This window comes from Myotis brandtii, unplaced genomic scaffold (genome assembly GCF_000412655.1).
Source record: "Myotis brandtii unplaced genomic scaffold, ASM41265v1 scaffold499, whole genome shotgun sequence".
Taxonomy (NCBI): domain Eukaryota; kingdom Metazoa; phylum Chordata; class Mammalia; order Chiroptera; family Vespertilionidae; genus Myotis; species Myotis brandtii.
This window is the reverse complement of record NW_005369027.1, coordinates 729,449-743,409: the sequence shown is the minus strand read 5'-3', so window position 1 is coordinate 743,409 and position 13,961 is coordinate 729,449. Positions and strand designations below refer to the sequence as shown.

General features: G+C 36.4%; 1 protein-coding gene across 1 annotated transcript in view; it reads left to right on the top strand.

The window, feature by feature from the left end:
- The window catches only part of CTNNA3 (catenin (cadherin-associated protein), alpha 3), a 1,348,181-nt gene that overhangs the window by 713,194 nt on the left and 621,026 nt on the right, over nucleotides 1–13,961 (top strand). Inside the window, exon 9 of the mRNA XM_005876777.2 lies at nucleotides 2,839–2,991. Within this exon, the coding sequence (XP_005876839.1) occupies nucleotides 2,839–2,991 (153 nt within the window). The remainder of the gene's footprint in view (nucleotides 1–2,838; nucleotides 2,992–13,961) is intronic.

Here is a 13,961-nt window from a genome sequence, read left to right as displayed (position 1 = left end):
TGATGATAGATCAAAATGTATTGTTTTTAAAGTACAAGAGGACAATTTGACTTTTTGCGTATAGTTGTAGATGGGAAAAACATCAAAGTCTTTTATATGAGAAACAATCCCTCTTTAAAACTGTCTTGATATAGTTCATACCAAGTCTTGCTTCTTCATGTCCCAAATTACTAAAAATAAGTTTATTCTTGCGGTCTCTGCACCCTTGTCTCCCATTTATTCTTCAAATCATAGCAAAAGGACTCCTGCTCCCACTTTTCCAGGATTACTCTCACTAAGTTTTCAGCAGGAACCTCTTAGTGGTCCAATCCAATAGACAAGTCTTGGTTATTTTCATTTAACTTATCTTTAAAATTAGATTTGGAAACCTATTATCTTTTTGAAATCTCCTTGCTGCCAGTCTCCTAGTTAGTTTCCTTTATTATAATATTTAATGACTCACTTTTCCACTGGATTATAAAGAAACATGCAATTCCACCTTGACATTTTTCACAACCTTGCTCTTGGTAGAAATGTAAAGAATGGTATTCACAATATCTGTTGAATTGAATCAAATAGAAAAGAAGATTCAACAAGTTCATAATATGGGTATTATAATTGTGTTTGCTACAATAACTTTATCTTAAGAGCACTGACACAGAGATTTATTTGAAAGTTTCTCCTTTATATGTTCTTTGGTTGGGCCATGGACACAGTGTGGTGATGACCAGAGGGAGGGGTTGATGGACACAAACAGTGTGGTGATGGCCAGAGGGAGGGGTTAGGGCTGGGTGGAGGTGGGTAAAGGGGTTGAGGATTGTGGACATCTGCAAGAGTGTCAACAATAAATTTTTTAAAAGTTTCTCCTTTAGTTGTTTGGCCATTTGCTCTCATCATCTCAGGCTCTTTTTTAGGTTTTACTCTTTCATCTGCATGACTCCCATAAATGGTACTATTTCTTTTTTTAAAATATATTTTTATTGATTTCAGAGAGGAAGGGAGAGGGAGAGAAAGATAGAAACATCAATGACGAGAGAAAATCATTGATCGGCTGCCTCCTGCTGGGGATCAAGCCTGCAACCCAGGCACATGCCCTGTCCGGGAATTGAACCACTTGTGCCCTCCTGGTCCATAGGTGGACGCTTAACCACTGAGCTACACCGGCCTGGCAAATGTTATAATTTCCTAGGATTTTATTTTCTAACATCTCTCTGTGAGTGTCTCTCTCTATAAATGTTATAATTTCCTAGGATTTTATTTTCTAACATCTTCTCTCTGTGAGTGTCTCTCTCTATGATCCTGTCCACCTCCTTGGCTTAAATTGCCTCCCATATGTTTGATGGCTTTCAAATGCATGCCTATAGTGCTGATCTTTTAGCTCTCCTTCTATATGTCCTGGTTACAATGAAAGAAGAAAAGGATGAAGGGGAGAAACTGTTACTTAAAACAGTTCCCCTTCTGAGAGATTCCTTCTACTTTTATGTCTCCGGAACTAGTACTACTCGTAGTTCCCGGTTCAAGTGCTAACTTACGATTTCTTGCCTGACTTCCTCGGCTCACTCTTTATGGAAGTCAAAGACATTGGTCATTCACTCTGTTTGCCTTGTAACCCCTTAGTACTCTACACCCTGTCCTAGTAAGTGCTCAGTAAATATTAATTAGTTGTCATGAGTGATTTGCCTTTCTGCATACTAAATAGAAATTTTCCTACAGCCTTTGTGAAATTGTTGGTAGCCGGAAAATTTCACAGTTCTGAGCAAGTTTGACTATCTTAGGCAGAGGTATTTTTCTCTCAGAAATCTGTAATTATTATGGATTCATTTTTCTAAATGAGAGAGAGAATGTACTCTTTTTTATGTAGCTACATCATTCAACCCCTTTAAAGTGTATTATTATATCTCATGTAATCCAAAACTAGGTTAAGTGTCTATTGGTTTTAAAAAAAAAAACACCTAAAATACAATTTTCACAAAAGGCAAATTACAAATTTCCTGTTTAGTAGGAATTCACTTCTATATTTTATTGTATAGAGATTATTAATGTAAATGAGGAGGTGATCAAAAAACTCTGGGGCATTCATAGTCATTGAAATTGTTAATGAAACATTTCATGATATTGTGATCCTTAAGGCTTCAATATTATATAGATTCCATTTATTAATTTTCTAATGCAGTTTTAAATTCCTGGAACTATCTGCTGAGTAGAGTAATTGCCTGATTGTCATTTATAAGCTTATACATAATCTAATTTAAAGGAACTAATTGTAGCAGAATGTTACACTTGTTTAATAATTTAAGGTGTGAGGGCAAGAACAATTAATGCAAATGAAGAAAATTGGACATCACACTCATTTATTATTCTCTTTGCTCTATTAATCTATTATCAACTGGCATAATCAGTGATCTAACTTGGTTTAATTACCATGAAGTCTACAATTTAGCTAATCAAAATTTATCAGTTCCTCCAACAAGGTAGAAAACATTTCATAATTTTGTAATTATGAAAATACATGATGTACAATGTTGTTTGTACATGTGCATAAACATTATAATAGGTCAATTTCTTGAAGGAAAAAATGAAGAATTATCACTTATAATCTGACTTCTGGGGTAAATACAATTAAAGAAAAAATTAGTGACTTTTGCGAACAAGAGAGCTATTGCTCGATGATATTTTCTTCAATATATGGCTTGTTTTAGCTTTGTAAGTGACATACATACATACACAGTCATAAATATGACTTTTGGGATTGTGCAAAAAATATATAAAATTTTGTAGCTACTGAGATTGTAAAACTACAAAATAACTTGAACTATTTCCTGATTTTTTAAAAAGCATGAATTTTCTGTTTCTTCTCAGCTCCGTAAGGCTATTATAGATCATGTGTCAGACTCCTTTCTGGATACGACAGTCCCACTTTTGGTTCTCATCGAAGCTGCCAAGAATGGTCGAGAAAAGGAAATAAAAGAATATGCTGCGATATTTCGTGAACACACCAACAGGCTTGTAGAAGTAAGTGTGCTAGAATTTTAACTATTCTACATATGGGAGAATGAGGCCTTCATTCCCCATTTACAATCAAATTATACTTAAATAACATCTAAGAACTTATTACCAATGAAGCAGAGTTGGGCCAAGGTAATATAGAAGTATATATGTCAAACTGTATAAACCATTCCCCATTGGCTGGGGAAATGAGCAATTTATTTAGAAAGAGCTATGAAACTATAATCAATATTTTTAAATGACTATTTTTTTCCAGAGCTACACAAATAAGCTGATTAAATGCAGATACTTTGTTCTATCCTTACAAATATTTTTCCGTTATAACTTAAAAGTATCAAATATTCTATCTCATGCTAATTTTTTCTACCATATTTTTATGGCTGTATTACTCCTTCAGCCTTTCAGGTAATATTCCACTCTATAATGTGACTATAGAACAAGAACATAGGATATATAGAGGTAGAGGGTTCCAGAGTAATTAAGTACTGTTTAGTGGACTGGTCCGTGTCTTAGTTGGGGCAAGAGGAGATGATAAAACTTAATTTCCTCATATTTATAAAGTGAAAACATTGAAATGCTCCATGATTTGGGAGACAGGGTGGCATATGTTCCAGGAACCATGAAGGGCTGGTGATTCCCAGGAGACACATAATGGAGCCTGTTGTATTATGGGCATCAAAATGCAGTCACAGTATAAGAAAGAGCCTGACTGGGAGAATTTCCAACACCTGGTAATGTGACAGTCTTCACAGGGCTGGGAACTAGTGGCAGGAAGGGATAAATGTGATTGACCACATCCGTATACCAGAGAGATATACTGCTGGTGCCCATCAGTATGACTGTACCAATTGTGAAGGCTAGTGTCTATTGTCATTGTCATTGCCCATGTAATACTGGTTATTGAAGTTTTAGATTGTCATACCTTCCTAAACTGGCTATGAACACTGGTGGAATATGTGTTTGGGGGCCCAAATTGCTTGTAAACCTTGTGTTAGAAATAGTCACCATCTGGATTAGAATCACAGCTTTCGATATAGCATGTACTAATATAGAGGGCTTTACCAACCTCTTTAATGTGGGTCCACTGGAAAGGGAGTTTCTAATGTGGCTAGCACTTGTACTATAAGTTCTCTGAATCCCAGCCTTCACATCTCAAAAATGCAAGGAGTTGATAAATAGATGATTGCTAAGAACACATCAGACCTAAATCTTCCCCACCTTCAACTTTGACATGTCCTTTGAACTTGCCAAGAATTCCATGAGGCAGGGCAAGGTTACAATTCCCCTTGGCCTTATATGGAAATAAAGGTACAAAATTCAAACCAAGTTAATTAGAGTCAGAGTTGATTTCCAGGTTTGCAATTTTTAACTAATTAGTTCATTTATTTATCATTTACCTACTTTTATTTATTCCTTCTTATCTTTATTCCTCCAATATGTATTAACTATTTCAACAGGAAAGTGTTCAAAGTAAGAGAGCAGCACAGAGGGAGCAGGTGGTGAAAGGGACCCAACTGCGTGTAGCCCCCCAAGATTTGTAAAAGTTTTGACTAAAAATGTGTTCTCCAAGATGAGGGCATAAAAGCAACTTTTTGGTGAAATATTCTGAAAGTAAAAGTTAGTTTCTGCTAATAAAGTTGCATCCCTATTTCTATTTCTTAGTTTAGTGTTTCTATGAAATAGAAATCTCATGAGGTGCTCAGTGAAGAAGGACTCCTTGATCATATAATTTGGGGAAAGAAACTTTACTGTCTTGGATATTTTACATTTCTGAAAAATCTAGAGTTCAAGAGACATCTCTAATGTGTCAGGATTTCCCCAAATCAGTTTACTTAAGGAACTCTTTATTTCATTCACTTATTACTAAGTTAATGCTTTCAAGGAACTTTTGATAATGCTACCTTATTCTATTACCTAATAACGGTCTTTTGTTATGTAGGCAGAGCTTTTAGTGTCTGCTTTAAATGTTTAAGAGTTTTGAAAATTATGTGTTTTATGCAATTATTGAAAGAAAAGATTTTGGAATTTTGAGCTACTAAGAGACTGAGAATGAGTCTACTTTAACTCTGCATGTCCCCTTAACACTTTTTAAGATTATGCTAGAATTGGAGTCTTCTGCTTCTATTTAGAAGCTGGTCTAAGTTTCATTTTCAGTTCCACTTAGCTTTTACTACCAAACAGATCATCCCCAAACTTAGTGTATTATTCATTCTCGCACTGATCTGTGAGTTGACTGGGCAGAGCTGGGCTATTCTCACTTAGAGTCTCTCATGTTATTGCTATTAAATATTGGCTGGTGCCCTAGCTAGGTGGTTCAGTTGGTTGGAGCATTGTCCCATACACCAAAATGTTGTGGGTTCGATTCTAGATCAGGGCACTTACCTATATTGTGGGGTAGATTCTCAGTTCAGGCACCTACAGGAGGCAACCCTTTGATATTTCTCTTCTCTCCCTCTCTCTCTCTCTCTCTCTCTCTCTCTCTCTCTCTCTCCCCCTCCCCCTCTCCCTCCCCCGCTCTCCCCTCAGGGGAGGATATGCTGAGAATGTAGCCCTTCAAAGGTTTGACTAGGCTAGACATACAAGATGGCACATTCCCATAAATGAAAGTGATGTTATCTGTCCTCTGGGAGCTTAGCTGTGGGTAGAGTGGAGCACCAATACATGGTTCTGAGATGAGAAGTCCTAAGAGCATGCCAGACCCAGAAAGTAGAAGCTGCCATTCTTTTAAGGCCTGGGACAGAAATTGACAGGGTTCCTCTGGGTTTTATTGGTCAAAGCAATCACAGAGCCTGCCCAAACACTAGGAGGGGGCGGCAGGTGTGGGCATGAGATGCCACTTCTCAATGGGAGGAATAACAAAGGATTTGTGGCCACATTCAATCTAAGACTCTTCTCTGGGCTTCATTTTCTTTATCTATAAAGTAAAGGCTTTTAAAAAAAAGATAATAGCTAAGGCCACTACCAATTTCTAAACTTCTATGATCCAACAAATACTATTTAAAATGAGAGAATTCTATTTTTCTAAGAGAGAGATCCATAGGAGAAAATGAAAATGATTTTTAAGTATACACTTGTACACTGTATTCTTTATCAAAAAAGGAAACAAAAAGAACACTACATTTATCTTCCAGAAAAATGATTTTTGAAAGGAGATATCTAACCAAAACAACAGAGAAAAACCATCATTGATTTATTACAAACATTGAGATAGAAGTGTCTGTGGCAGTTGGGGAAATAGGAGAGCGTATACATATCCGTTTCAGAAGACATTCTGAGTTCACTTATAGATTACTTACCATTCCCCCTGTCCTGTCCCCACTTCCTACCACCTCTCTAACACAGCCATGCACACATACCCATCTTATTCCCAAGCTGGGCAATTTCACATAGCAGGGCAGAAAGTCTCAGATTCTAAATGGCTTCAAGAAAAAGCTATTTTCAACATGTCTGGGTTTTGATACCTCCACTATGTTTGTCAGAGAGATCTAAAATCAGTGAACTTGTTGAAGTAAACCTTAAATAGGAAAAAACAAAAAGTTCACTTTGAAAGAATTCCTATCAGATCTTTGAACAAAAACTCCATGCTGGTAAAAGAAACACTTTAGATAATGATTAATGTGTAACTTTTACAAAAAAAAAAAGATAGTAAAAGATGGAACTGAACACAAAGCACAAAAACACCAACCATTAAGAAATTATGTGGGTAATAAGTAGAAAACCAAAAGGATTTGGTTGTTGGAGGGAAAAAAAAGGGGAATAAGGAGCAAACTGGCCAATAATTAGGCCTGAACATTCCTATTCTCTAGCAAAGTCATGTCTAAGGTCTCCTGTTATATTATCATATAGTTTGCATAAAATTATAAAATGATCATGGGTAGTACCAATAATTGGAGAACCTAGATCCTTGTGACTGATTTTATTTTGTTATACTGAACTAAGGAGCTATTATGCAAAGCTACTCCCACTTTGAACATCCAAGTTACTCCGTATTTTTGGATCCATCAAGCCACAGTGGGAAGGAGAAGCAGGGATCAAGAAGCTGGCATTTTGAAAGTCATCTTCGCTTAGTGATTAGCAATTAATAACAAATGTGCTCACTGAATTATTCTTCCGAGTACTTTGATCTTGCACATATGGTTACTTAGGGCAGCATGAACTCGACTGGCTTTCATCGGTAATACCGATTAAACAGGAAATTTAAAATATTAATTTTATCTTAAAAATAAAAATATCCAGTAATTCTGGAGAGTAGGGTTTTTATCTTTTATCATCCTGAGCCTCCTTGAATGATGGCAGTCTTTACAGCTAGTGTCAAATAAATCTGTATTAAATGAAGGAACACATTTCTAACAGCAACTCAGTTCTCATTCTCTCTAAAAACTTGACTTTGGGGATTTCATAACTGGACTTGAGATATATGACTGAGCCTAATTATTTAGTGGAGTTCCTCCCTACTCTACTGCACATGGATATCTTAAAATTCTTCCTCGCAGTGATTTAGCAGATGCCTTTGCCATTAATTATCAAGAGCAGGCACTATAAACCCTGCTCCAGATTTTTGCCCAGGAGTTTGTGACAATTTAACAGCATCTTTAAAGGACTTTGCCCACTCTTAGAGGTATAATCTGTAACTTTAATGTGGTGATACAACTATTATTCAGAAGAATAATTGTCATTATATTCAACAAATGTATTATTGATTAGAAGAGTCATATAATAAATAATACATATTTCTCTAAAATTAATTTTAAAACTCCACTATTATTTTTGAATCACATTTTACTTTGTTCTCAGAAAAATCAGTTCATGCTGACACTACAGTTGCTACCAACTATACCGGTAAAATCTCCAGTTTATCGCATGGATTTTAGCATGTTAATTATTATTAGCTCTGGCAGTGTTAATGATCTAGGCCTGAAAATGTTCTGTGAATTAAAGAAGTTTCTCTATGTGAAAAGCCAGCTTCGCCAGTGCTTTGACTTACTCATCAAAAATTCATCTGTGTTCGTGCACCTTATTTTAGTAAGTTTCATGGGAGCCTTTTATCAAAAAAGAACAAAAAGTGGGTGGACATTTAATTATAATACTTCCTTCCAACCTACAAAACTGATTGTTCCCACTCACAGAATGGTGATCCAGATTTAGCCAAGCCCCAGCACCAAGAGAAAGGGCTTTGGAGGGAGGGACTCTTGCTGTCTTGCAAAAGGTGCTTATTGCTCTCTGCTCTACTGATATCTTTGCCTGTTGACAGATGCTGTTCAGTGTCACACATTGCTTGAATTGATCATCGGCTATCAAATACAGATATGCTCAGTTATCAGTAAATAAAGCTGTTGGAACCCCCTTCCATTTTTCCTCAGTCTTACTTCAAAAGAAATGAACAAACCCATACTTACAGTTGTACACAAACCAGCAACTTTCTCAGTGAGCACCTTGGCAGCTCTCCTCTTTTGGTGGGAAGAGACTTTATAGCTAAGGCAGCAATGCCTTTGCTTATGTGGAATAGAGCCACAGGTGTGACTGCCCACTCCCTGGATTAGAAGCCCTCAGCATATTAATCCTCTTTCAGCCAAAAGATGTGTGTAACATGATCCTTAAAAGCCTAGTGAGTGAACTTTCCACATTTTAGAGGTCTCTGTATAAATTTCCCATTCATGGTCTTTGGAGTACAGGAAAAGGGTAGTGTTACAATTACAGAAAAGTCAGAGACTTTCCACAATAATCACAATAATCAACAATAGATATATTTAAATATATATATATTATTGATTTCAGAGAGGAAGAGAGAGAGAAAGAAACATCAATGATGAGAGCGAATCATTGATTGGCTGCCTCCTGCATCTGCAAGCCCACACTGGAAATCGAGCCTGCAACCTGAGCATGTGCCCTGACCAAGAATGGAACTATGATCTCTTGGTTCATAGGTCAAAGCTCTCCTGCTGAGCCATGCCAGCCAGGCAGGAATAGATAATTCTGAATGGAATATTAGTGTTTTGGGATTAAGAGGAGGGAAAAACTATATGGGATTAGAGTATTATGGGAATTCAGCATGAAGTAAGCAATATTTACATCAAACCTTGAAGACTAGGCAGGAGTTGGATTTGAAAACTAGAACTCCAACTGGCGATAACAGCATGCTCATTCCTGTGTTCCAGAAACAGTGGGAATAAAATCTAGAGGCTAAGTTGGCTGAAGCATGAAGTGGAATAGAGGCAGTTGATAACAGCTTTGGATATTTGATTGCTAGGGTGAAGAGTTCAGGTTTCATCTTAGGGAACTGGATCCGGTAATGGAGTTGGAGAGATGCAGTTGCTTCTCACCAGGGAAGGGTTTAGAAGGCAGTCATATTTTAAGAGAGTATGGGTATGGACTATTTTGCATTTGGATATAAAATGTTTTAACCCCCAACAATCGATTCTATCTCATGAGCACAGTCTGGCATTTAAAAAGGACTTAAAGTGCATTTAAAGTGTAACTTATCATCATACATTAGAGAGAAGAAAATTAGTTTTAATCATGAAATTGGAACAGAAAAGCAAGTGCCTCATGACTTAATGGTACCAGATCGATGCTACCCATTAGAAATAAAAGGCAAACCACATACATAATTTAAAATTTTCTAATAGTCATACTAAAAAAAAGTAAAAATAAACAGGTGAAAGTAATCTCAACAATATGTTTTATTTAACCCAGTGTACCTCAAAGATTATTTTGACATGTAATCGATATAAAAACTAATGAGATATCTTACATTTTTTTGTACTTAGTCTTAGAAATCTGGTGTATATTTTATAGCCTGTCTTAATCTGGACTGCTCACATTCTAAGTGTATAATAGCCTTCTGTGGCTCCTGGCTATGTATTGGACTAGATAGATGATTAGCAAGTTGAGGACAGGAGTGTATTCATTCATTCATTTATTCATTTATTCATCCATTCAACAAAGATATCTCCAGTGCCTACTATGTGACATATTCTATGCTGGATGCTGGGAATGCTGTCTAGATCCTTTGTTTTTGTTTTCCTAGCCTGATATATATATAGTAAGTGCAGCATTCAGTAAATCATTGTTGAATTAATTAGTATATAAACAAATGAAGTAGAATGTTTATTAATCCTATGGAAAATCTTTTAAAAAATTTTATTGATTTGATAGAGAGAAAAGGAGATAGAAAGAGAGAAAGAGAAAAGAAACATTGACTTGTTTTCCACTTTTTTATGTATTCATTGGTTGATTCTTGTATGTGCCCTGACCCCATCAAACACACAACCTTCACATATCAGAATGATGCTTTAACCAACTGAGCTACTCTACCAGGGCTAGAAAATCTTAAAGATGGTAAACAGCATGACTCATTGAGTGATGTGTGAAAAATAGAGACAGATTTGTGTTTGAATCCTGGCTTGATGTCCTTGGAAAAGTCATTTAATATCTCTTGTATGTATCTTGTAAAAGGCATACTCCATTGTAAAGTGAAGATAAGAGTAAGATCAGATGGGATGGCGGATTAGTGTACAAAATGCTACATGATGTGGACAGGATTGTTCAGTGAATATTAGTCTTATTCCTTTTCTTCTGTTTAGCATGTTGTTGTGTTTTCTTCAAAATTTTATTTGAGAAAAGGTCACTTGAATCTCCGATACAAGCAATGGCATTTTCCTTTTGAAAGTTTGGTTTGATAAGATAATTTCAAATTTACTGTAGCTTTTGGATTTTTGTATTCAACTTCCAAAAATAGATAAAAGTGTTTTTAAAGAACATTAAAAGGCCAAAAGATGGCATGCGCAAAAGCTCCTGTAGGAATTATGTAGTCAAAATTTGACATACAGTTAATTGGTGTGTGAAACTTCCCTGAAACCAAAAACTTCCCAATGTTACTCTCCATGATGGTATTTGGCCAAGAGTTAATAAGTAAGCATGCCAGCTGACTGACAAGGAAACTGAGATCTAGAAGGCACACTTTGCTTTAATCACCAGTCTGATCATGGAATTGGGACTGATCTGTTCCTTTGAATCAGTCCACTATTCCATTCAATTAAAAACTATATAGTGAGTCCCTACAATGTGGTCTTTTGAGTTCATCTACACTGTTAAGACTTGGTTCCATTTATGGTTTTTGTTTTTTAAAAGAGAAGAGTTCTAGTCTTCTGCTTAAGTGATTTTAGCAAATCACTAAACCTCTCTGCAATTCAATTTAATTACATGTAAATGGAAAATGAGGGGTTAAATATCCTTCTCCATTCCTGGCATTCAAAATTCTAGGAACCAGAGAGTAGAGTTATTTGTTTTATGCATGTAAGTAATATGGTCATACATGGAGGAGGCTGGTTAACCAGGAGTGGGGTTTTTATAGACCTTACAGGACAAAAATAAGTTTTCTGGATAATAAAAAAAGGAAAACAAAGAAAGAAATTAAAGTCAAATATATAAAATATTTAGTAATCTGTACCAGCATCAGGCACAACACTTTCTACTTATTGCCCCATTACATCAATGCTCATGATGAACATTTTGCTGATTTGGAAACCTTGGCTGAAAGAAATTAAGCAGCTCTTCTAAGGTCAAACAGCTAATAAATGGCAGAGTAGGGCGGGAGCTCGGTTCTAGCAATGTCAGAGATTGAAGGAATAAAGGTAGCACAATAGATCTAAGAATGGAGGAGCCCAAGTTTTATATATTTAATTACTTGATGGAGAGAGAAAAAACCTTTCTGAGAGCTTTTAGACAAGAGACCTGCTATTAAGTGGATCAAGCTGTGAAAGTTCTAAGAATCTCTAATCTTCCACTCTCCTTGCTATAGAAGTAGAAAGCCAGAAGCACACATGAACTCCTCTGGATGCGTTCTTTATCACTCTTAGGCAACTGCTTAGCTCATGCTTAGTGATCGGTTCAGGATGAAAGGCCTAAGTGAGATCAGTCGTCATTTTCTGATGAGAAAGTCCAAGTAGTCCATTTGTAAGTTGATTGTTTGTTTGAATCTTAGAATATATTTTGCCTTTTAATCGCTATTATGTATACTACTTTGCTTTCTTGGTTAGCTCTCCAAAACCTATTAGTTCCCTAATACAAGTTTAAAATTGCAGAGCATTTTATTAGGAGTATTCTTTCTAACCTAAAATGCATTTAGAGGTGTCCCTCCCCATCACTCAGTCCCCTCTCAGCCTGTTTTTCAGAGAATCCCCAAGGTAGAGGCAGAGAATTCAAGTGCTTACAGTGGGAGGACTAATCAGTGATGAGTGAAAAGGGCGTACCTGTGATGCAATGCAGAACCTAAGCCTACTTTAAGAGATGGACATCAACTCATCCTTGGCCAGTTGTTGCTGTGTTTGAATACAGGCTCTGTGTTGTCAGACAGAATTTCTTAAAAGAACCCAGAAATATAGATTTTAATATAAAAGTATATTGATTTCCAGTTGTAGATGGTTAAATCAATTTAAAACAAAATAAAAGCAAAAACACAGTCCCATCACTTGTGCCAATACATAATGCCAAGGACCACTAGTTTTGCAATCTCTGCTCTAAGGTCAAGTTTTGAAAGACAAACTTCAGCAAGATGGATTTGTGTAAGATATTGGGATAAGATCTGCAGGATGTCTTATTAGTGAGAATCAGGTATTGTAGGTAGGTAGTAAAATGCAAGAAAGGAACTTGGGTTGGGGAAGTGGGTTTCTTCCAGCTTTCTTTTCATTAGTAGTTAACCTTGAAAGTGGAGGTGAATTTAAAAGGGTTAAGCACACAGAGAAAATAATTTTTCCCCTCTGATTTTCTCTGCTGTTTGCAAGGGTAGGAGTGGGATGAGGTTAAAGGGGATCTTGCCAAAGGACCATTCTTATGCACATTAGGCCTGTTGAAAGCTACAGCTGTATATGTCCAGAAAATCCCTTTCATAAGAAAATAGTTATGCTGGGCACTTACTGCAAGATGAAAGTGTTAGATTTGATGCCTTTAAAGAAATTGTTCTGTTACTGAAAAATGAAGTCAAATTTACTCTGCATTCCATTGATCACTTTGTATAAAGAAAAAGCAGCATGCAAAGAGACTTGGGTTTTCTAAATCACTTTGATATTTTTTAAAAATTTTTCATGGAGTGCCAAAAGAAAAGCAAAACATCCTTACAGGGTTTGACTTTTGTGCTTTGAATTAGCCCAGTAAATGACTACTACAAATTATCTTTCTTTTCCCCTATCTTTCACTTTAACTATCTCACTCTTTCACCACAACCATCGGCATGGTCAAATTATTACTCATTGTGTCAAAGGAGACTATCTAAGTTGGCCTTAATTTTTCTTTGCTAGCAACATGATGTCAAAAGAGCTTGCATCATGTTTGCAAAAAGCCATTTATTCCTCAAATATATGTATATACAATCACACACACACACACACATATTTAAAGCAGGAGCTATGCTGGGTGCTGAAGTGAATTCAATCACAGACAGAAAAGATAGACTCTGCCCTATAGGAGCTTATCAACTAGGATCAGTGGTTGTCGGGAATTGGGGGAAGGGATGAATAGGTAGAACACAGAGAATTGCTAGGACAATGGAAATATTCTGTAAGATACAATTATGATTGAAACAAGTCATTATACATTTGTCCAAACCCATAGAATAAAACACCAAGAGTGAACCATAATGCAAACTCTGGTTAATCTGGTCATTTTTAGGATATGGCATGTCAATGTAGATTCATCAGTCATAACAAAGGTACCACCCTGTGCAGGATGTTGATAGTGAGTGATTTATGCCTGTGTGAGGACAGGAAGTATCTGAGAAATCTCTGTACTTTGCACTCAGTTTTACTGTGAATCTAAAAGTTCTCTAAAACTAAACTTTATCAATTAATTATTTTGTTAATTATTACTTTACTAGAGGCCCGGTGCACAAAAATTTGTGCACTCGGTGGGGGGGGGGGGGTCCCCTCAGCTTGGCCTGTGCCCTTTAGCAGTCCAGGAGCCCCCAGGGGGGGGGCAACTGA